Source organism: Pipra filicauda, unplaced genomic scaffold (genome assembly GCF_003945595.2).
Source record: "Pipra filicauda isolate LSUMZ 115617 unplaced genomic scaffold, ASM394559v2 scaffold245_size1146780_pilon, whole genome shotgun sequence".
NCBI lineage: Eukaryota > Metazoa > Chordata > Aves > Passeriformes > Pipridae > Pipra > Pipra filicauda.
The window spans coordinates 976,104-1,000,110 of NW_024104360.1; the positions used below are offsets into that span (position 1 = coordinate 976,104).

General features: G+C 43.0%; 1 protein-coding gene across 1 annotated transcript in view; it reads left to right on the forward strand.

The window, feature by feature from the left end:
* The first annotated feature begins 821 nt into the window (after positions 1-821).
* The window catches only part of TG (thyroglobulin), a 146,922-nt gene continuing 123,736 nt past the window's right edge, over positions 822-24,007 (forward strand). The window contains exons 1-16 of the mRNA XM_027712037.2: positions 822-888; positions 2,509-2,617; positions 3,482-3,579; positions 4,034-4,237; positions 4,579-4,738; positions 8,730-8,836; positions 9,949-10,092; positions 11,908-12,093; positions 15,389-16,453; positions 17,719-18,306; positions 19,492-19,734; positions 20,057-20,194; positions 20,766-20,843; positions 21,279-21,391; positions 22,308-22,419; positions 23,585-23,785. Coding sequence (XP_027567838.2) covers positions 822-888; positions 2,509-2,617; positions 3,482-3,579; positions 4,034-4,237; positions 4,579-4,738; positions 8,730-8,836; positions 9,949-10,092; positions 11,908-12,093; positions 15,389-16,453; positions 17,719-18,306; positions 19,492-19,734; positions 20,057-20,194; positions 20,766-20,843; positions 21,279-21,391; positions 22,308-22,419; positions 23,585-23,785 — 3,613 coding nt within the window. The remainder of the gene's footprint in view (positions 889-2,508; positions 2,618-3,481; positions 3,580-4,033; positions 4,238-4,578; positions 4,739-8,729; positions 8,837-9,948; positions 10,093-11,907; positions 12,094-15,388; positions 16,454-17,718; positions 18,307-19,491; positions 19,735-20,056; positions 20,195-20,765; positions 20,844-21,278; positions 21,392-22,307; positions 22,420-23,584; positions 23,786-24,007) is intronic.

Consider the following 24,007-nt stretch of genomic DNA (forward strand, 5'->3'; position numbering starts at 1 on the left):
AGGTCGACAATTAAGAAGTGATACTCTGGAACCAAGGAAATTATATTTCTGACATATTTTAGGTTGAGGATCTTGCACACAATTAGTATCAAAAAGCTTGGCTTAACAAGCTTTATGGTCATATAGATGTTATAGCTGGAGAATAGCCCAAGAAGCAAAGCTGCTTCTGTCAGATTCTTGACTGTGTTAAAGTGCATGGTGCAAATGAGAGTAAAGGCAAAAGACTGAATGTGGTTGACTCTGACCCTCAATTCACTTCAGTCAATGGAGCTGCATCCATCCTGTTTTTCACTTAATAAATAACCACATTATGAATTCTATTTACTCCTAATGCTGCAGCACTCGCAGGCCTAACTCTCACCTGTCCCTCAGCAGGCTCAGGCTCTCTGGGAATGCAAAATAGTGCACTTCTAATAGTGAGAACAGATACTGTTTGCGCCCCAGTGCAGGTGAGAACCAGAGCTCTGCCTGGGGTCATGTCAATGTGCTCAATTTGCTTGTTGAGGTAACTGAGTCCCCCCCTGCCACCTGCTGTGCCTGCTGCCACTTGTTCTCCTCTCCACTGACCGGGCTCAGTCGTGCTCCCTGGAGCAGGGATGAGAACTGGCTGAGGAGAACCATGAGGGCAGTTCCAGGTGAACGAGCCTCTTGCAGTTTTCTCAGAAGCATCGTGTGCGTCACTCACCCAATTTTATGCCCAGTCTACTAGCACTTAAGTGAACCCATCCATGTGGTGGTTGCTATAAAAAGGCGGGTGAAGGCCACACGGGGTGCACAGGGCTGCCTCCCTGACAGAAGGGATGGAGCAATCCCGTCGCGAGATGGGATCCATCCCATTTTGCGCCCTTCTTTGCTGCTTTACTAGCATAGTAACAGCCAATATATTTGGTAAGTACTCTTGTTCTTTTCTTCTGCCTGTGTACAGTGGTGACTGTGGTCCTGTGATCTTTGTGCTGCTCTGTGTGTTTTTCTGATGACATATATGATTATCTTGACTCTTGCCCGCTGCAAACTTAGCTAGTTATTGTATGCTGTGCAAACTGAGTCTGGGCTCCAGGTTAAATACTAAACTATAAGGATCTTAAGTGGTCAGGTTTATCTGAGTTAGCACACCTGGATTTTGGGCAGAAAAAAAAGTTTTCTCAAGGAACAGACTGGGCTAGAGAAGGAGCTTGGGTAAGAAAAGCTGCAGACATGGTGCTGCAGATGTGGTGCTGCAGAGATGTGAAGGTCCTAAGATTACATCTTCTACCTGTATGTGCCATCATCTAATTTTGGCTTGAACCTAAAGATACTGGGTAACCTGAGTGCTGCACCCCCCTAGTTCTTTGGTCTGAGTTTGATAGTCCTGCACAACCAGCAATTTGAATCACTGAATTAGTCTTTTAACTCATATGTCTTGGTGGATCCTCTCCAGCACTGTACACAAGGATCTCCACACATCCCAGAGCAACTGACTCAGAGTCATGTTTGAGGTGAAAATGGTGAGGTTTGCCTACGTGTAGTTGTCTGTGTATGAGATAATGTGAAATGTTACAGTTTCATGAAAATTTTCACATGGTCTTAAGGAGACACAGTAAAAACTCACAGAAACAGCTGTGTTTGAGAGGTCTTAGATGCACAGGAACCATCTGTGGCTGCAGAAGTTCCCTGACCTGCAAATTTATATTTGAAGGTGAAAAGTGTTGAGAATACTTATGATGTACTTGTACTACTGTGTGTGGTCACATTCAGAACAAATACTAGCTCAAGTGAACCTTTGGTCTAAATCACTGTACCTATGGGTTTGTTTGCAGTATTTTTATAAATAGTCAGTGGATTTAAGAGCATGACACTACTCAGATTTTGAGGATGGGGAAAGTGTCTAATCAACTAATTTGTTCTGTGAAAAAGAACTTACTGAATTTCATCATTCTAAAACAGCAGCAAATGCAGCTTTGAATGCGTTAAGAACTGAGAAGTTGACTGTTTCTTTGCTAGGTGGCTTCAGTATTTGATCATGTACCCCAGTGAAAATTGAGAGTGCTCCTATTATGAATTAGTTTGACACTACTGCTAGACTGATTCTTCTTAGATTGTTCATGAGATTAAGAAGAAATATCTCTTGTTTTGGTGAAATAATGAGTGACTTCAATAAAGAATACTCAGAAACTTTAATAGTGATATGTGTGGTTATGGCAAAGGGCTCTTTTGTGATCACAGGCACAACTAAATCTACAGTTACCAGTGCCAGTACAGAACAGAGCTGAGACTAACTAAACACAGGCCTTGGAAAGGGGTTCACGAGCATCTCCACCATGTGCTCATCCTGCAGCTGGCAGTTCAGCAAATTTTTTCAGTACCTCCCTCTCACTGTCCCACGCAGAAATGCACACAAGAAGCACTGGGGAAACAACCAGGGAGGACCCATGAACCTGGGATTGTTACCACGCAGTGCTGGCACTAGCAGGGTAAGAACAGGTTTGTGGTGAAATCACTCTTACGTTTTTATCTTCTTGCTGCTTTCAGAGTATCAGACGGATTCCCAACCACTGCGTCCATGCGAACTTCAGAGGGAAAAGGCTTTTTCAGCAGGAGAAGCCTACGTTCCTCAGTGCTCAGAAGATGGCCAGTTCAGGTAATTCATTCCTGCTGTTAATCTACTGTTATATGAGGTCACCTTTCATTGCTGATGGAAATTTGAGCCTGTTTTGAAGAGCCTCTCTATCAGTGGACTTGAGGATGATGAGTGCAGGAGACTTGAAGTGACTTCACTGAGCCATGTTGCAGATCCAGCCTCTCCTGAATGAATTCCCTGTTGCTGGAAATAATATCTAAGAAATAATCTCTAAGACTAGTCTTGGCAGTATTATTTGCATGTTAAATACTTGGTGCATGTTGCTGTGCAATGCAGCTGCTGTCATCCTACATATGCTCGTAGGTGAATGTGTGTGCCAGCTGGCACAGCTCAAACAAGTTGACTGAGAAGTTACCCACTGCTGTAAGTGGCACAGTTGGGTTTCCTTCTAAAGGCAGTAAAGGAACAAAAAAGTGTATGGAGAACAGTGATTTAGAGAGCAGTGTGTTGCTTGAAGGTGCAAGAAGCCAATGACTTAAAGCTGAGGCTGAGTACAGATTGTAATGTTCTCTACTATTATCTTGTTGCCTCTGGTGGCAACTTTGGCCATTCTAGATTTGACTTAGAAACTATCTCAAAATGTATGGTCAATCTCAGATAATGAGGATCAGGATTCTGTCCTACCTGTTTGCTTCCTTAATGACTTCAAATCACATATCTGCAATTCCTGAAGAATTCATAGAATTACTAAAATTAAGAGCTCCCATCGAGTAGAGTCACCAGAAACACAGCCCTTGTTGATTCCCTTATTAGTGATGTTAAAGTACTTGAAGTTGTTTGGCTTGCTTTATAGTTTTGCATCTGGTGCTGACTGAGGACTCTGTCACTCACAAAATAAAAAATATTACTTGTGATCTCCTTCAGGACAGTCCAGTGCAGTAGGAATGGTCTCTCCTGTTGGTGTGTGGATGAGAATGGTGTTGAGGTACCTGGCAGCAGACAGAGTGGATATCCCATATCTTGTAAGTCACAAGTTCTATTTCTGTTCAGATTGGGTAAAGAACTGTTTAAATCTGCATCTGAACTGCTGAAATGAAAAATAAGTTAGCCCTAGACTTTGATGAACTCTAGTTTGTTACGATTTACTGGGACTAGTGGAAGTTCTGGAGTTTCTTCAGGGCTAATCATGGGATCCTGATACACCTGGATGTCTGTATTTATGAACGTCAGACTAAGGTAAATTGTGAATGAAAGATCAATTTAGTGTAATGGCTTTTGAATTAGAGAGCTTTAACCCCATCTGTGGTAGGTTTCTCTGTGCCAATTTTCATAACCTCAAGTTCATCAAAGTTCTCACAACATCTGGGTGGCAGACTCAGAACTTATAGTTCCAAAAAAACTCAGATGTTATCTTAATAAATGATTCAGTGCCCAATAAGAACCCTCCTCTAACAGTGCTGCTCTCTGGTGCTTCAGGCTTGTCCTTTTGCCAGCTGCAAAAGCAGAGGATCCTGGTGAGTCGATACATCAACAGCAGCAGCATCTCCTACATCCCTCAGTGCCTGGATTCAGGGGCTTTTGATGAGGTGCAGTGTGACATGGAGCTGGGGCAGTGCTGGTGTGTAGATCCAGAAGGGATGGAGATTTATGGCACCAGGCAAAGAGGAAAGCCAGCACGGTGTAAGTAATATTCAACAAAATGGTGGGGTTTGTAGGTTTGAAAGGCTTGGCGTGAATGAAAGGTGGTAAATCAGGAACCTGGGCACTGCAGTCTATAGAACTATAGGTAGTTAACTGAGCCATTGAAGTCCCTGTTTCATAGAACCAAAGAATATATCAACTTGGAAGGGACTTATAAGATTATTGAGTACAATTCCCTGCTCTTCATAAAAACAAGATGATGCACCTCAGTGTCCATGCTCAATGTAATGAATGTAAACCCCTTCCAAACAGTGGGGCTGCTATTCAGCTGTTCAGGGGAAGTTAAAACACCCAATAACATTACCTTTTTTTCCTATCAGGTCCAGGGAACTGTGAGATCCGAGACCGTCGCATTCTGCATGGGTTTGGGGAGAAGAGTCCCCCACAGTGCTCAGCAGATGGAGAGTTTCTGCCTGTCCAGTGCAAGTTTGTCAATACAACAGACATGATGTTTTTTGATCTTGTTCATAGTTACAACAGGTAAGAGCTCAGGCCTCTGAATCAGGAAACAGTCCTGCATACCTCTTCCAGGCACTTGAAGTGGCACAGTGTCTTACTGGGTTTTTTTGTGTTTTTTTTTCCCCCACATGAAACCCTTCTGTGACTGTACATGATATTATTTTCTGTTAATGAATGGACCCAGTAGAAAGCCTTTTCCTTCTCAATTAAATTTGCTGATTTTTTTTAAAAAATTGTATTCCATCCCTGCAGTGTGTCTTCACACAGCACTGGATGCCACATTGCAATCCGTGTTTGGAAAAGTAGACAGGGCTACTTCTCACATGGACAACACCAAATGAGATAAATACAGAAGGAGCAGAGGAATTCAGATATATATATGAAGTAGGAAAGACAGTTCCATATGGGAGATGAAAAGAGATGGATGGACAGACAAGAGGCAAGGTACAAAGGTGAAGTTCCATGTGATGATGGGAAACTTTTATCTGTTTAGGCAGTGCCAGGGTTGCTCACAGGAGAACCAAGTGATGAATTGTTATGCTGGTGTACAACTGGCCTTAGGAAGTTGGAGGGAGTTGGGGAAGGCTCCAGAATGCTGGATCAAATCCTTATCTGTGGGAGCAAGAAGCTGTTGTCCTGTGGAGAAGCTGGGAGTTAATACTGAGATGGACCTGGAATTAATACTGAGATGGAGAAACAAGGGAGAGGCAATGGGAACTGAAGGGGGAGGAATTTGTTTTGGCACAGATGTTCAGACTCTCCAGAGAAACCTTTTGGTCTCTCATGAGGGGTATCTCAGTCAACACATTTCCCTGCTGGAGGCCAGTGGAGTAAATGTAATGCCTCATTCTGACTTGACTCTGTAGCAGCAAAGCAATTTTATTGTAAATGTCAATTTTTCTATTTTCTTTTTTTTAATTTAAGCAAAACTGAAGGATGGGCCCAAATGCACAGTGCAAATTTGTCAGAGCTTCAGGAGAGGTTATTTTGGCAAGAGCAAAATAATTTGGTTGTTTTCTTTGTTGGCCTGTGGTGTGTGGAAATTCTAAAAGAGCAATTACAGAGGAGAAATCAATGCTTTAAATTGGTATATTTTTTCCTCCCATTGGGAGATTTGTCTGCAAAGACCTGTGAGATTAGATTTACATTGTGTCTGTGCCATATAATTAATCACAGCAGGATTATTTTACTCCCAGCTCTACACCTTTCTAATTATGGCATTGACTTAACCTGTTACCATCATATCTGAGTATTTCAGGTCATTAATATATTTATTTTCACACTACTCCTGCTTGAAGTGTCATTATCTATCCCTTCTCAAAAAAAGAGGGGGTCAGAATACAGAGTTGAAGGGATGAGCTCCATAGGAAAGAACTGTAGTACAACAGGGATTTTAACCCATATTTTATGTTCATGTGGAACCAGTGGAGCAACTCAAAGTTTAAAGACAAGATTAACAATCTCGCTTTTATTTACTTTCCTGTATTTTTGAGTGCAAATATTCTTGTTGAAACACATAGATACACTATAAATTTATCCATAACTTAAATGTGGTTACCTTTGCTTTATCCATTGTTTTGGCCTGGCTCTGATAGATGAGGAACTCTGTGTTATTGCTACTGTGAGTTATTGCTACTCATTGTAAGGGCTGTGGTTAAAAAGAGTCTGAGAAAAGAAAAAAAAATGTGTTAGGAAGTGAGTTTTCCACATAAGGTGAGAAAAGTTCTGCCCTCTTGTTTGTACGGGCCTAATTTATATCCGTTTGTACTTTATTTACCTGTACTCTCAACTTGGAACAAAAATAACCAGAATGACAGGATATGACTATACAGCTGCCCCAGATAAAAGTAGCATAATTGTGACTTCTTAACTTTGAAGGAAAGCACCATGCAGAGTTTTTTCACTGAATCCTGTTTCACTCAGCTAGGTGTTGAGATGCTGAGGTAATGAACTCCAAGGACATGAGCAGTGCAGAGTAGAGATCATATTCCCAGTTAGGCAGTGGCTGCTGCATGATAATCCAGGGGAGCTGAAAGGCCTTGAAATACCCCAAGCACGTTTATGTTATGTGTGTACATTAAAGACCACAGAAATACATGACATAAGTCCCTCTGTTCTGTGAAGTATGACATTTTGATTGCTTTTAGCATGCCATTGTCAGCAGCAGAGCAGGATTTGACAATCCAAAGTGGGGGGAGTCAGTAGGTTTTAATTTGAAGACATGGAAGGGTGCCAGAACACAGCAGCACTGCACAGGGTTGTGCAAGTTCTGAGATGACAGCATGGCTGGGTAACACTGGGACAACCCTGAGGTTACCAGCCCCTTCCTCTGACGGAGGTTGCTGTTACTTTGTGCATTTCCAAGCCTGTGCTTTGATGTCCTGAAGAAGGAGGAAGCAGTAACATTTTCAGCTCTCCTGACGGGAGGTGGGAGAGCTCTCAGGAGTCACCTCTCCTGTGAAGACAGGCTGAGAGAAGACTCCGGGAAGACCTTATAACACCTTGCAGTACCTAAAGGGGGCTACAAGAGATATGGAGAGGGACTTTCAACAAATGCATATAGTGATAGCACAAGGGGGAATGTCTTTGAACAGAAAGAGGGTAGGTTTAGACTTAGATATTAGGAAGAAATTCTTTCCTGTGAGTGTGGCACTGGAACAGGTTGCCCAGAGAAGTTGTGGATGCCCTGTCCCTGGAAGTGTTCAAGGCCAGGCTGGATGTGACCCTGAGCAACCTGGTCTAATGGAAGGTGTCCCTGCCCATGGCACAGGGGTTGGAACTAGATAATCTTTAAGGTTCCTTTCAACCCAAAATGTTCTATTATTCAGTCAGAGTCCTGGAGGTGGCAAAGGCTCCTTGCTCTGCTCTGCTCATTTGAGCACCATCTTTGAGCCAGACAAGCATTTCATTGCTGTTCTCAGGCTGCATGTGCTAGAACATCCCTGAGGCTGCTGGAGGGTGGCACTGGAATTGAACCTGGTCACAGTCCCAGTTTCACAGGGTGGCTGGAAACTGCTTTTTCTCAGTTAATCTGGGCCCAATCTGCTGCTGAGTGTCCTCCCTTGGTAAAAACTTAATTTGTGTAATTCTCTGAATGTCTTGAGCAGAAAATTTCACTTCCCTGTTGCTAGCTTTTCCCAAATAAGCCCCATGCAGCTGCGGCACCACACCTTTATCATATTTCGGGATAAGGGAATGTGTCCGAAAAATAATATGATTGTTTTGGAACCTAGCACTTTGAAGCTAGAAAAACTTATCTTTTGCTTGGAGAAACCCTAGGATATCTGTCAGTTAAAATCACATTTATTGTGTTTTTTTCCAACTCTGACCCTATTAAGTTTCCTTCTTAAATCATTACTTTCCTGGAATCTAGCTGTTGTCACTCCTAGAATATTACAGTGGAAACTAATATCTCTTTGATCTCCAGAAGTAAAAGTCAGCCTTACTTGTAGCACATTAAAAACCCTTTTACCTTCTCCTTAATCTGTTGAGCCATGCCCTGAAAATGAAAGATATTAACGAGGTTTTTATCAGCTTTTGTACTTATTTCAGTGCAGAAAGCACACGTAGCATGTAGGGAAGGGGGAACAACCTGTTTGTTTAGGCTTTCTGCCATCCTGTGCAGATTTGTGGAAGGAGCTACTATATGGGTCCTATAATAACATTAAACCAACGCCCTTCTATTTTACACTCTTTGGCAGGCTTTCAAAGTTGAGAATCGAATTGAAAATGAGTGTTAGATGCTGGGTGGCTGCTTAGGAAGGGTCAGGAATCTGTCTGAAGGGAGATTGTCATGTGTTTCTTTAAAAAATGGCATTTAGGAGACTTGTTATCCTGCTGGAACACTGATCTGGATCATGTCAGAGCCTGGTTGCCAAAAGGAGACCAAAGGGTTTTGTACTGACCTTATGCAGACACCCCTGTTGTACAAATTCAGGAAGGAAATAGATGATGCTTGTTGTTGATGATGGCCCTCCCTGGGCTCTTCACAGGAGGCTTTTTCTGCTTCCAGGTTCCCAAGGGCTTTCCAGGCATTCAGCTCCTTGCGGGAGAAGTTCCCGGAGATCTCTGGGTACTGTCACTGTGTGGACAGCCTGGGGAGGGAGTTGGCAGACACTGGTAAGTGCCCACCAGCATTTAATCCTTTAGTTTGGGTGGTGTTGAATTCCCAAGGGAAAGGACAAATAACAAGTATCAGTCTTCAGGTTCATTTGGATCTTCAATTTCATTCTTACAAGGGGTAAGACGACTGTGACCAGTGTAGTGCCCATGGGAAAGGCTGGAGCTCACTGATGAAACCCTACCCTTTGGAGCACCACTTCAGTCAGTATCAAGTGGATATGCTGCCTGGGAGCTAACCCTGTCCCTTTTGGAATGGTGGAATAGGATTTCTGAATGTCCATCCTCTGTCCAACCAGAAAGCTGCCTCATATTCAATATGTCCAATTAACAAATACAGAGGAATATAAAGGGCCTGGAGAATGAAGTCTTTCTTCTTGCTCAGGTAGAATCATGGAATGGTTTGGGTTGGAAGAGACCTTTACAGAACATCTAGTCCAACCACCTTAACCATTAGCAGGGACATCAGGTGGTTCTTCCTCTTCTCTCATAGCCTCAGGATACCTTTTAGACATCTTAATAGTTGATGGGACACTTCAGAAGAAAGAATGTTTTATTTTCAACAAGGAGGAATTAGAAGGTTGAGAACTTCCAGAACTTCCTTAGATACTGTAGGGTTTTTTGTTTTATTTTTTTTTTAAGAGGGAGAAATGCAAAGCAAAATAGTTTAAAATTTAGATGAGAGACAAGAACTTCAACATTTAATTCCCAGAAGGGAGAGAAGTTCTCAAAAGATTTGTGCACAGGAAACCTGCTGATCATCTTGGTTTTTAGTATGCAACCAAAATGACCAGGAACTGGTTTTGATAACATCAGTTTCCAAAATTCCATCCTTGTCTTTACTGCAGATTAAGCCTTAAAAAACCACAGCAAACAACCAGTTACAAGATGCTTCTCCTTCTTGTTTTAATAGATGTCAGGGCATACAGGTAGTGCCTGGACACCCAGCACTGGGTACATGAGGGTTATGCAGTATAACTTCACATTTGGCCTGTTTAGAGCATCGGATTTCTTTTTCTTTATGGTCTCCCACTTTTGCTACTCTGGTGACATAAACCAGGTTACTTTTTGTCTTAAAACCAGGCTCTGTGCTAAAAGTCTGTCTTTCCCAGGCTTGGAGCTGCTGCTTGATGAGGTTTACGACACAGTTTTCTCCGCGGCAGAGCCCGCCCGCACTTTCTCAGAGACCGGCGTCTATCGGATCCTCCAGAGGCGGTTCCTGGCAGTTCAGCTGGCCACCTCTGGACAGTTCAGGTGTAAGTAGCACCCAGGTGATGCCCTGTAAAAAAGGTGACAGTTTTGTAGCTTATGTATGACAACTGCCATTGGGGAGAGTTGTTCTAGGAGTTTCTCACTCTAAAAGCTTATAACAACACAATTTCAGTGCAAGAAGCAAAGACTCTGAATTACAGCTGGCTTTTATCCTCTGCACCTACCTTCTTACCTTGAAAAGTAAGGTAAGACAGGTAAGAAGTAACTAAGACACTTACTCTGCACTTACATTCGTACCAGCTGATTGTACGTGTCCTCTGACCAACGCTTTCCTGTGCACTTCTAGTTCACATCAGTTGAAATCCCATGAACCCTCTGTATCTCTTGCCCTGAGATTATGGAGAGGGATATGATGATTTATTAAATTAAAAGCCTGAGAAAATGCTCCCTAATTTATGTTGGTATGCTCAGAAACAGGAAGGATCTTAGACTGACCACAACACACTCCATTCCCAGGAGGTCACACAACAGTTCGTAGTGCCTTAGCCACTGAGGCTGAACTTTTGGATCTGTCCTTGGGCCCATTCCTGGTCAGGGCAGGCACATGGGGAGAGTTTCTCTGCCAACAGGCAGTGAACTCTGCGGGACAGGAGGTTAGGTACCTCCTCTTTCCTGCACCAGAGCCCAAGAAAACTGCCTTGGCCAAGGAAAGTTTGAAACCCCTGCATGATACTTCATCCTCCCACCAAAACTCCTCTGACATTGCTGTCTGACCCCCACTAAGGAGTTGCATCATTAGAAATATTAAGCAGATACTGATGTCAGTCTTCTGACCACGTAGTCACACATTTTTCTGGTTTTGGGACAAGCTGATAATTCTGGGGAGTCTGGAAAGTGTCTTCCTCCTCCCACTGCACAGTGGTTTTGGCTTAGCTCTGGCTGTAGCTGGGGCTGCAGCAACTGTCAAAACAGATGAAGCTGTAACAGCCACAAGATGGAGATGTGACCCTGTTCATCAGCCACCGATGGGGTGCTCTGGTGACTTACCCAGCTCTCACACCGCCACCTGAAGCCTCTTGCATTAGGAAAGTTGTCAGACTCCTTGATGAGCAGGTTGCTCTGATAAGATGCTCTCGCTGCCTCAAACCGGTAGCTGAGTGTAGCTGGAAAGCTCTTGAAAGTAAGAGATGTTTAGGCTGTAGAATTTCAGTTTTATATAAACAAGCAAAATTTCTGTTGGAAGATGAAAGTCCTGTATTGGAGAGATCATAGCCCAGAAAATTTGCTTTATGAATTTTTTGGTGTCTCTGCCATTAAGGCCAGCTTGACAGTAATAGGGTCTTCATATCCCTGCAGAGGGAAATAAAGAAGTGGGATGGGCCCAGCTCAAATCTCGAGAGTCAGGTGCAGATTTGTTTGCAGGAGCAATGCCTCATTCTCTTCAGAAACAAAATCAGAACAAAATCAATCCCCCAAGCTGCACATCTGTCTCTGTTGACCAACTTCACTTTTGCATTAAGGGCCAGAGCTGCCTCAGCCTCCAGCACAGCTCCCTGGGAGAGATGCTGCTGCTCTGCCTACCTGCAACTCTGGCTGAAAAATGTGTTGAGGTTTTATCTTCTGTTTAGTTTTCAAAAATTAATACCTGCAGTAGAAAACCCTGGGGCAAATTATCCGGGGAAAAAAAGGGGATGGAGAAGTTGCGTTTCGAGCTGGTACTTGAAATATCACTGAAAAAAATTAGGAAATTATACTTTTTTTTTTTTTTTCCCTCCCAGATAGGCAAACAATGGCATCAAGCAGAGATGGCTCTGAAACTCTAAGCTTTCCCTCCTTAATTCACACTGGTTTCCTTGCAGGCCCCTCGAGGTGTGAGGCTGAGCGTTTCGCGGCCCTGCGCTACCAGCACCCCTTCGTGCCGTCCTGCACCGCCGACGGGGGCTACGAGCCACTGCAGTGCCAGCAGGGAGGACAGTGCTGGTGTGTGGACACCAAGGGGCAAGAGGTCCCAGGCACAAAGAGACGAGGACAACCCCCAGCCTGTGGTAGGTGTGAGGTTTGGAAAAGGAAACATGAGCCCATCTCTTGGCGTCCTTGTAAAGGAAACTCAAAGGATCAACTCCTTTCTCAGCTCTGACGGGTTCTGGTGTTCAAAAACTGAGATCCTGAAACCTCCCTGGGGTTAAGAGTCACATTCTAATAAATTGTTAAATATCATATTTGTTTTATTTTATTTTCTCTTTAACCTTTTAGTTTTGCATGCAGCAAGGCTTTTCTTTGCAGCCCTGATATCTGTTTCTTGACTCCAGGAGCTGGGGCCTTAAGTCGGAATATCTGGGATAATATAAAGAAGCCAGTGATGGTGGTTTAGGTTTTACCTCTTTCCCTTGATGAAATGCTGTGGAATTTCTAAGTCATTTCCCACCCTGAACACTTTTTCCCCATCTCTGTCACTGCGTATTTTGCCATGAAAACTACCAAATCCAGTAAGAATACACCCAACAAACAATTCAGAAAAAGTTGTATGGGTTTGGGCTTTGAGAGATTCCACAGAGAATACACCATCAAATCAGTGCCCTAAATGGAAATGGCAGCAAAAATGTGCAAGGGCTGGAGGGGAGGAGGAAAGTTAAAACACCTCACCCTGAAGTGCACTACCTAAATATTCAGGATTGTGCTGGAGGTCTGGGGCACAGGGTCTTAATGCAGGGGCTGCCTTCGGGGAAAGTAAGTTGCTCTGTCTGCAAGACACAGCCTTACAATGCAGCTAGAGAAGGAGGAATCTGCCCTAGGTGTCACAGATCCAAGTGCTCAGAGTGCTCTGGGCACAGACAGGCTTACTGTGAAATGAAAATATTAGCCTGCCTCCAAGGCTGATCACCAAGGATATTGCAAGGGAACCTCTGAGGGGCCTCGCCATATGTTGGGACTGCTTGTTTTCTCTTTGAATGTGCTTTGCTGAGCCCTCCTGATGATTTTTGTGGGAGGAAAGGGAGGGGGGACAATGACTTGAGGCTGCTTGCAGCTTTTTTTGGCAGACTCAGGAAATTTCAGCAGGGAAAAATTTCTGCAGAGGTTTAGCAGATTAACTCCTGAGAAGGTATTTCATGAGGATATAGCTGCAGTCTGTTTCAGACACCTACATTCCGTGTGTGTGTCTCCAGTTCTGCTCTGATTTATTTCATGTTCAAAGAGCATGTGGATGTGGTACTTTAGGACATGGTTTAATTGTGGACTTGACAGTACTGGGTTAGTGGTTGGATTCGATAATCTTACAGGTCTTTTCCAACCTTAATAATTCTATGATTCTATGATTCTTTAGTGTCTTTGGCTCTCACACTCAGCACCATGAACACTAGAGGAGCCAGAGCTGTAGGTGTGGGCAGCATGTGGGGTCCTCACATCACCTGGGGCACCAGGCAGTCCTGATAAGGGATGTGCTGCTTTTCAGACCTTTTACAGTAAATTCACCCCAGCAGTGCTTTTGTGTTTATTCTTTCTCCCTCTGCTTTGATTTTTTCAATGGTGGCTAGGAGGGGAGAGTGTTTATGAACCATGATCCTACATTTGTTTCATATTACTGTTCTTGCGGAATTGTGGCTTGCACTAACTTACTTGTCCTTGGAGGAATGTTCTCCATCCCTCTAACCACGAGCCAACATTGAAAACAGGAGGGGCCCATCCTACAGAAAGTGTGTTTGCAAAGAATCTGCTGGGAGGGACCCTGAGCCCCTGTCAGGAGCTGTGGAGCAGGACAATGGTGCAACAGGAGGAGTGAGAAAGATGTCAGTCACAGAATGTCAGATTGCTTGCTTATCTATTTTAGCAGCTTTTTTAGATTTCCACCTTTTATCCTTACTGTTAACAGAGCTTATGACTGCTTTGTCATATTGCCTGGTCATGGAATAATTGGAGATGGAGTGGGGAGCCCAAGGAAGGCTGTGCTGGAGCAGACTAAAGCTGTCTTGTCTCCTACCGGGACAGCAGTGGTGCTTAGGGAGAAAGTGTGAGAAACAGGGAAAATGCACATAGCTTCCATATATCCTTCTGCAGGCAGGGTGGGCCCCAAACTGAAGGCTGAGCCCAGATCATTGTGCTCAGCCCTCCTGTATGGAGTTATCTTCCAGGGATTTGCCTAAGTGCCCCTTAACCTTTTCTCTTTCCTAGCACTCTCTAGCAATAAATTTCATTATCATAATTACATGTTCCACTTCTGGACTTCTCTGTACTGTGAGAAATACTGAATTATAATTGTCTACTGTGAATGATGTGGAGAATCCTGTTTTTTGAAAACCTTTATATTTTTTTTTTGTTTAAACTGAATGGTCTCTCCTAATGGAAAATATGTTCTGTCCTTCCAGTATTTTTGCCTCCCTTCTCTATAGTTCTGCTACTTTTGCATCCCTTCTCTATAATTCTGCTACTTTTCAAGGAAAGGTAACTGTGTGGCACATGAGTCAAGCTGCTGCATGCATTCCAGGGATCCAGTCAGTGCTGTAACCATCCTGTCTGTCTGATTCTCAATGTCTTTATATTTACCAGGTCTTTCCTTTTTTGATGACTTAGTCCTTCTTCAGTGATGTGTTGCATCTTAACTTGGAGCCATTGCTGCCTGTGTATGAATCTACAGATGGATCTGGATGCAGCTACACCTGTGACATAGCTTAGCCCAGGGTATGGGGGGCCAGGGCCACTGTTGGTACCCTCAATACCCTGATATTTGACTACTTTTGTTGAAATCTTGTATTTTTTCCTTTAGAGCCTGCTTGTGAATGCCCTCCATGGTCCTTAGCACTCTATTACTGCTTATTTTAACGATTTGTTTTCAAACCTCTTGTAAATGAACACCTCACTATGAAACTGCAGATCTAGTTAGGAAACCTCCATAAATTCCTCCTTAGGGGGCATTGGTCAAAAAAGCTTTCTGTTCTTCTGCAGAAAGTTTCTCTGTCTTAGGTTCACATATTGCACCTGGATCATCAGAGGTTTCCATTAACAGCAGGCATCCTACCAGGGAGTTACAGTATTTGGAAAAGACTTTGTTCTTTCAACCATAGAAACAGGAATGAAGATTTACATTGGGAAGCAATAGAACCTGCAGAGCAGAGAACTCGGGCGTAGGGAAGGAATATTTCCTTTCCTTTTGTGTCTTGACTGGTGAATTTTATTTACATAGCATATGCAATAACAGTTCAAATTTCCATATCAATGTGCACGATGCACAGTTGAGAATCAGGTTAATGTGCACTTCTGAGTTATTTCTGCCCCAGCTGCTTGAAATAGAGTTGTAAGTGTGGAAGATACCAGAGCTTGCATATTTTTTCTTAAATCTTTCCCTAGGTGAAGAACAAGGGTGCATCTCTGAGAGGCGACGGGCCTTGACGAGGCTCTTTTATGGCCCTGCTGGGTACTTCAGTCAGTCCAGTTTGTTTTCCACACCAGATAAGCAGACGGAAAAAACAGCTGGCTTTTCAAGACCCTGCCCTCCTTCCTTCAAGGAGCTGTTTCTGGGCTCTGGATTGTCATCCCCAGTTGCACAAAGCCCATTTGTCAGCCAGACTTCTGTGTTAGAAACTACCCTTAGTGAAGCCATCACGGGGATGTTCCCATCAAGGGAGCTGGCTCAAGTGGCACTACAATTTACTGCCAATCCAAAGCGTTTCCAGGAAAACCTCTTCGGAGGAAGGTTCTTGAAGAATTTGATCCAGTTTAACTTCACAGGGGCACTTGGCACTAGTGGGAAATACAGCATTGGCCAATTTTTCCAACAGGAGGATGTGTCAGAGAGGAATAACAGCCAAAGCCCTCTGGAATCAGCTGAGGCATTTTCATTGGAGGTATCAAAGGGCAGTTCCATTTTGAGTAAACCTCTTGTAGGCAGCTTTGGCCGCATAGTAACTCTACAGGACAATCAGAACACGATGAAATTCCTTTCCTCTGTTCTGGAGCTGCCAGAGTTCTTTACTTTTCTTCAACAAGTGATTTCTGTCCCCAAAAACGTTGCTGAAGATTTAGGTGAAGTGGTGAAACTAGCATTGGGATCCAAAGACTGTGGTGAGGAGCCAAGGGATCTGTTTGTTCCAACATGCACCAAGGAAGGGAGGTATGAAGAAGTTCAGTGCTATGCAGGAGAGTGCTGGTGTTTGGACACTTCAGGTAAGGAAATTCCAGGCTCAAGACTTCCAGGCAAACGTCCAAGGTGTCCCACTGATTGTGAGAAGCAAAGGAGAAACCTGCAAAACCTGAAGCAAAGTCTGCCTGCGGGATCAGACCTTTTTATTCCCTCTTGTACCGAGGATGGAGACTTTCTGCCACTCCAGTGTTATGGGACAAATTGCTTCTGTGTTGATTTGAATGGCAGGACTATTACAGGAATAAGGGGAAAAGCTGGAAAGCCAATGAAATGTAAGTCTTAGGGACTGGGAATTTAAAGATGCTTTTTTTTGTGTGTTGTAATTTCATGATTCTTTCTTTATATCTGATTGTATCTGGTGATATATGGATGATGAATACAAATGATATTGTCTCCTAAAAGGAAAGCAAGTCAACTTTGCAGTGGCAGGGGGATAGTGGGAAGTACAGTGTATGTTTTGTCCAAACAAAAGAGAGAAATTCAATGGATGATAGGCTTCTCTTAAGGGCCATGCAGTCAGGCCAGAAAAGTGAGTTGCAAATGACTGCTCAGACATCAATTTGGCAACTTGCTTATAGACTGTGAATTGCCTCTTCTTGCCCTTCTATTAATGAAATACAAAGGAAGAAGGAAGTACATGGGCTGGGAATACTTGTCTTTCAAGTTTCTGTGAACTGAAAATGGCACATCAACAGGTATAACAGACCAAAAGAAGAGCCTACTTCTCATTTTGGGAGGAATATCAGAGTATCCAGAGAGTGGTATGTAGTGAGGGAGCTCCTTTGAATCACAGTTTGCAGAAGTAGTAGGGAGTTTATCACAATGATCTGAATTGGGATGGGATTTATATCTAGCAACCCATCTGTGCAACCAGAAATAAACAGGTTCAGAATTCTCTGGTGCCCAAAAGAAGATGATCTCCTGTGGGTTGCTGGGTTTGTAGAGCTGCTTGGTGGCGAAGTGAAATTTGGCAGAAAAGACTTCCAAATCAAACTCACTCCAGTATTTTGAGGGATGGTATTTTTGTATTTAGCAGCAATGTTCAGTAGAGAATGGGAAGAGAGGACACACAGTCTTAAAATTCTGGTTAGGTTCAAGGGGAAATAAAATCAGTATTACCATGCTATTCAAATGGCTGGTTTTGCTGGGATTGGCTGAATAAGAAGCAACTCCCAGATTACCAAGTGTAGCTAAAAATACCTGGTTGGTGCAAACAGATTCAAGAAGGCATTTAGTGGCACCAAGCACCTATCCCCCTAATAAGAACTACAGGCACCTAATGTACTCACATATTTTTAAAAATCATATCTTTATGCATCTTTCAGGGCTCATGTCCCTTTGGAAATCTTACCCTGGTTCACCATGGGACCTTAATATCACTAAGCTCGCTTAGTAACAGGCCAGGAATGTTGTTGTTAGTATTGGGATGAGTGACCAAGTTTTAGCAGTGGTGTTTATTGTAACAGAGGGGTAGGGGTATTGTATATCTTCAGAGAATTCATAAGACGTGCTCTGCATGTTTTTTTCTTTTCCCCAGGCCCAAGTGCTTGCCAAGTAAAAGCTGGTCAGGAGTTTCTAAAGGCTGCAAAGCTCCTGTTGTCAGATCCAGGCGCTGTGTCCCAGCTCTCCAGCATTTACCTCCCACAGTGTGATGCAGAGGGCGCCTGGAGGCAGGTGCAGTGCAGTGGCCCTCCCGAGCAAGCCTTCGAGTGGTATGAAAGGTGGATTGCAGAGAACAACGAGGGCAAACCCCTGCCCATTGCTGATCTATTGAACATCGTATCTGGATATAAAGAGGCATCATCTAAAGGCTTTTCAGCTTTTGCTAAAGCTTTGTATGAGGCTGGGCACCAGAATGTCTTTCCCGCATTTGCCATGTATTCCTCCTTCACGGATCTCCCACCTGAAGTGCTGGAGGGAAACTTGACCAGTGCATCTCAGAGCATTTTGCTGGATCCATATACTTTCTGGCAGCTTCTGAATGAGCAGCTGACATATTACCCAGGACCCTATACTGATTTCAGTGCTCCATTAGGCCACTTTGAACTTCGTGATTGCTGGTGTGTTGATAGCAAAGGAGAAGAGCTGCAAGGAACAAAGGCAGGAGTGAACCAGGTTCCTGCATGTAAGTAACAATTTCTGGCATGTAAGTAGTACTGTTTCTGGTCTTTTCTTTTATGCCACAGGAGAAGGAAGTCCTTTCAATTGTTGTGAAGTAGCAGACAATAACTTGTCAGAAAGGTCATCAGTACTGACATTATTGCTTGACATCAGAAATGGGGTAACTCATTTCTGATAAATAACTGGTGCCTCAGCTTTGGGAATAAGGAGGAATAAAGTTCCATTTCAAGTTTGTGTAGATTTTGTAATTTGGAGTTTGGACATGTAATGATTTTGCAGAAGATACTTAGCCAGATGGCAAAGGACACTTTGAAGTTAGGAAGTGTGAAGAGTTTTATGGAAAATTCAGGATTACACAGTGATGTAAATAACTTTCAAGAATGCCTTAAAATGAAACGAGGGATTTTCTTTGCTGATTCTTACTATGTGGTCAAGACTAACAGGTATCTCCTAGAAGTCACTAGGAGAAGAGTGAGGCCAGCACTGAAGTTTGGTGATCCCTCTGTCTAGAGACCTCCACCAAAGCTGCTGGGCCTTCTTTGGGGTTACTTCAGCAAATGACCTGTATTATAAATGTCATCACTGAAATCATTCTCATCACGTAGTATTTTTCCAGGTGTGAAGAAGGGACAGGACAATGAATGGCAAACTGCCAGAGATTCCAGTTCTGTGGGCAGGTGGAGAATAAAGGGGATGAAGCAGATTAGCAGAGTTATTTTGGAGGAGCAGCTTTCATGAAGCTGGTTCAGTGTGTTGAAATACCCTTTCTGAGTCAGTAGATGTATGGAGGGGACAGGCCAAGTGGCCACTCTGGACCCAAGGGATGTTTGTTTTCCTTTCTGACTCTCACTTCGGATCATTCACAGTTTTTTATGGCAGCAACTGAGGGAATGTTCTGTAGAGACATATTAACTCTGTTTATAACCAATGAAGACTTAATTTAAAATCATCAAGCATTTGACCTATGACTTGGAGAATATTTGGGTGATTCCTGGTACTCTCAGACTCTTGCTATTAAATAGTTAAACATTTAACAAGACAAGTCTCCTTCACTTGCTTCATTATGCAACTCAAAACTGAGCTAGTGCAGAAGGAAGCAGATGATGCTAATTAAAAGACCAGCTAGTTTTCGCATGAAAACCTTCACTGGATTTAGATGAAAGTTGTTAATATACCTTTGCTTCTACAGGTCCTGGTATATGTGAAGGTGTGAAGCAGAAAGCCATGAAATTCATGGAGGAGGCAGAGCAGCTCATCTTAGCCTCAAATGAGTCCCACTTTGCTTTTGGAGAGAGCTTCTTGATGGCAAAAGGGATACAGCTCACAGACAGGGACCTCCTGCGCTCCGCTCGGCCCTATGAGTCACAGGTGCTGGACTCCCAAAAGCTGCTCTCAGGCAGTGACTCTGCTCTCCAGCTGGCTGCATGGTCAGGTGGGTGAAAGGGAGATGAGAACTTAATTAAATGGAGTCATGCCCAGGATCTGTGCAAGTGTACTTTGCTGCAAAGGAAGTGCAACTCAGCAGGTATAATTAATCAGTGTCATTAACCCAAGTACCAACCCAAGAGCTGATTTCAGTTGTCTCATATGTATGACGCAGTGCAGATATAAAATCTGGGCACTTACCAGCCTTTATGTACTTGCAAAATTATTAATTTGTCTTCTGAAGTACAGAGGACACTCAGGTTTTTGTGAACACGTTTAAAATATCCTGTATTGGACACTAAGAGCTTTCTTTTACTTCTCTTTTATAGTCCTGCGCTTCTATTGGCAGACTCACTTTTCTTCAAAAGGTTCTGCTGGGGAAGCAGCACAGCTGGGATTTCTCCCTTACATCCCACAGTGTGATGGCCTGGGAAACTGGGAGCCAACTCAGTGCTATGAGAGCACAGGTGAGCAATTCCTAACAAGATACTCTGGGGTGTCTGAGCAAATCAAAACTAAGACGAATTCTAATAAAAAGGTAGAAAACCAGGATTCTTGTAGTCAAACTGGAGAAGGGTGATGTGGTCTACAAGATGTGTGGAAAATTGACTGGAGTGAGGGACTCAAGTGGCAGCTCATTGGGGCACAAAAATTAGTAGCTATTCAGTTGCTTGCTGCTAGTTGTGTTCCTTGGGGCTCATTCCAGAGGCTGGTATTGCTTAGTGCCTTCATTCATGACCAGGACGATGAGATGGAGTGCATGCTCATCGAGTTCATGGGTGATGCCAAATTTCTGGGATTAGATGATATGCTTCAGGATAGGGCTGCAACAGGAGAGTCTCACCAGAGCTGCTATATTTCCATTCTCACCACTGCTCTCAGGTGTGGTCTACTGATCCCTGGATAGGAGAGTTAACTGTGACTTAGATTTACTGAGCCATTTCTATAGTTCTGCTGAGGCTGAAAATCTTCCCGGTATGCAACAAAGCACACTGCAATACATCATTTAAAATAAAGCTGCTCTTCTTCCCTGGCCAGGTCATTGCTGGTGCGTGGATGAGAGAGGACGTTATGTCATGGATTCCTTGGTCTCACGCTCAGCAGAACTTCCCAAATGTCAGTTGGTTTTTCTTCCTAAACATTTTTCTGTACTTGTTCTTACAAATTTTAATATTTATTGAAAATTCTAGTATGATATGCATGAAGTAGGGCTTGCTTCTAACTGCTGTAAGAAAAGAAAAATTAATTTTATGCTTATTTTGCTAATTCATTTCATTTAATTATGCATGATTTTGGCTTGCATGATTTGAGTGGACCCTCTACTGTTGGTGGCCCTGCCTGAGCAGGGGGATTGGACCAGCTGTCCAACCAGATGTTTCCAGATGTCCCTTCCACCCTCAGCTGTTCTGTGGTTATCAAATACTAATCAGGAATTCCCTGCCTGAGGCTGTAGGAGAGCCTATTGCAGATGTGTGAAGGAGATGGTGACAGATGCTTAGGTCTCAGAACTCGATTTTATTTTAATGTAAATGTCCATTTTCCCTCTCACAGGCCAGACTTCATGTCAGCGATCTCAAACCAATGCATTAATTTCCAGCTGGAGACAGAGCGGCTCAAAGGTGGATGTGTCTGCAGCTGATCTATTCATCCCCAACTGCCTTGAGGTGATTTATTATGACTTAGGGAGGAAGCAGTTTTGCTCACACCACGCCAAAGTCCTGTACACTTTCAGCCCATGCTCCCTAAGCATCCCTTGTGCATTTCTATTAACCTGAAAGAAAAGGGTAAAGCAAAACTAACAGCAGGCATTGCCCTGCAGAAGGCAGAACTTAAATAGTTCTGAGGTGAAGACTGGGAAGAGGAAACTCTGTTCCTGCCCACGATTCCCTCCCACAGGTTGGCTCTGCCTGGTGCTTTTGCAGAGTTGTGCTTGGAAGGCACATCTTAATTGACTGACATTTGGGGGCTCTTTCTTCCTGAGCTGTGAGAGAATTACAGGAGAGCTGGATGCAGATATCCCAGAATAGGGTCCATGATGCTCCCAAAATGTGACAGTGAGCAGGATAGAGATGGGCAAGAACAGAGATTTCGTGTAATAGAATCATTACCATATAGTATCATGTAATCATTAGGTTGGAAGACCTCAGAGATCATCAAGCCCAACTATTACCCCAGCATTGTGGAGTCTACCACTAAACCAGATCTTTAAGCACCACATCTGCCCATTTTAGAACACATTTCAATCCAGGATTTTACCAGAACTTCATCTCAATGGGCTTTTAGTTTACATCCTATTTAATGTTTGGACTCGATGATCTTAGAGGTCTTTTCCAACCTAAATGATTCTTGATTCTCTCAGGGACTTGCCTATGTATTAAATTAGGTAGATGGTATTTTTTGATTTTTTTTTCAATATGTTATATTAATGGAAAAATTAGTACAATAAAAATACAACAAAATAAAGACAATAAATAATGTAAATAAATAAAACATTTTAACCAACCTTTGGGGTATGGATTGAGGCATAACTGTATTAAAATGCATTACTCTACAATGACATGTCCTTGATTTTTTTTTTAGACAGGCGAATACGCTGTGCTACAGAGATCTGACACAGGTATTTGGTGTGTGAATCCTGCGTCAGGAGAAATATTTCAGCGTGGCAACAAAGCCTTGGATGGCAATCCTGAGTGTGAGTAATGCTTTACCCACCACCTGTGGTGCTTGTGGAGATGCCTCATGCTTAGCAGCATATGTGCTTCCCTTTTCAGAACGCTGCCTGTGAAACATGGGAGGCTTGTAGTTTAATTCCTCAGTGACACAGTACATACAAGCACATCAACACTGAAAGGGTGTCTGAAAATAATTACCCCTTACTTTCGTAACACCAGAAATAAACTAGTTTAGACAAACTGATGGACAGGCTGCTATCCATTTTTTTACCTTCCATTTCTTACCACCAGAGAAAATTCTTAGACTTTTCTAAGGCAGTGAATTCTGAGCTGTGGGAACTAGGCCACATGCAGGCACTGAGTCCATTTGGCATGGTCCTCAACCACTTTGTAGAATGGAATTGGACCTTTAGTACCTTTTTATTGTCTTCATAAAGACAGAGAATTGTTGAAGTCTCACAGGAGGTGGTCGACTCAAGAAGTTAAAGAATTACCGTTTGCATGAATTGGGATGCTCTATTGGAGCCCGTGCCCTGGGTCTGCTCTTCTGAACAGTACAAGCAGCCCAAGAGCCCACAGTTCTGCTGTGCTTGTTCTGCAGTTCTTTAGCTAGTGGTTTTCTGCAAACAAAATTAGTAAGAACAATATTGTCTCACGTTCAGATTGAACCTTTTGGATCTTCTTGTCGGGGGGTGGTTCTACTCGCTCATGTCCCTGTTTTTTGTGTTTGTGGGAGACCATAAATATTACTTTTTCATGGCTGTTTTCCCCCCCAGTTTTGTAGGTATGAAACTAGGACATATTAACTGTTTTAAAAAGTAGATGATCATATTGTTACATTTAAGATTACCTTGATCAAAAATTTTTGATAAAAAGATTAATTTGATTTTTTTAACCTTTTAAATATCAGTGTCTAAATGATACACTATGAAACTTATGGAAAAAAATAACAATTTTTTCAATTACTTTGTTCATGTAAACTTACACTTTATTCTTTAGAAAAAAATGTGTTTTCTAGTGGAAGTAAAATTTCCCATTTCTGTAATAATAAAAATTATTTATAGTTTCATGATCACTCATCTTTCTTCCTTCTAACAAAACAGTCTGACAGCACTGCTGTTAAAAGCTTTAGGACAATTTATTGTCTTCTCTTCTGTAACTTGCAATGAATTTCTCTCTTTAAAGGTCCCAGTTTCTGTAATATGCTGAAGTCCAAAGCTGTTTCACGAGACTCTGCCAAAGGCTACATCCCACAGTGTGAAGGAGGGGACTGGAGTTTCTCACCTGTGCAGTGCAACCAGGGTCAGGAGAGCTGCTGGTGTGTCTTTGACAATGGAGAGGAGGTGCCAGGGACACGAGTGAGTGGAGGAAGACCAGCATGTGCAAGTGAGTTCCTGCTTGAGGTACATGAGCAAATCCAGGTCTGGAACTTAAACCAGATCCTAAATTTTTCCACTCTTTAGTTGTATTTAATCCTATTTCTTCAGACCTGTAGAGACTTTTGCTCAAGCAACATGCTTATCCTTGCCCAGACCTGCCTGGGCACGAGGTCCAGTTTTCTTCAGGTGCTTTGTCAGGGTAAAAGGAAAAGGGACTGGATCTTTTTAT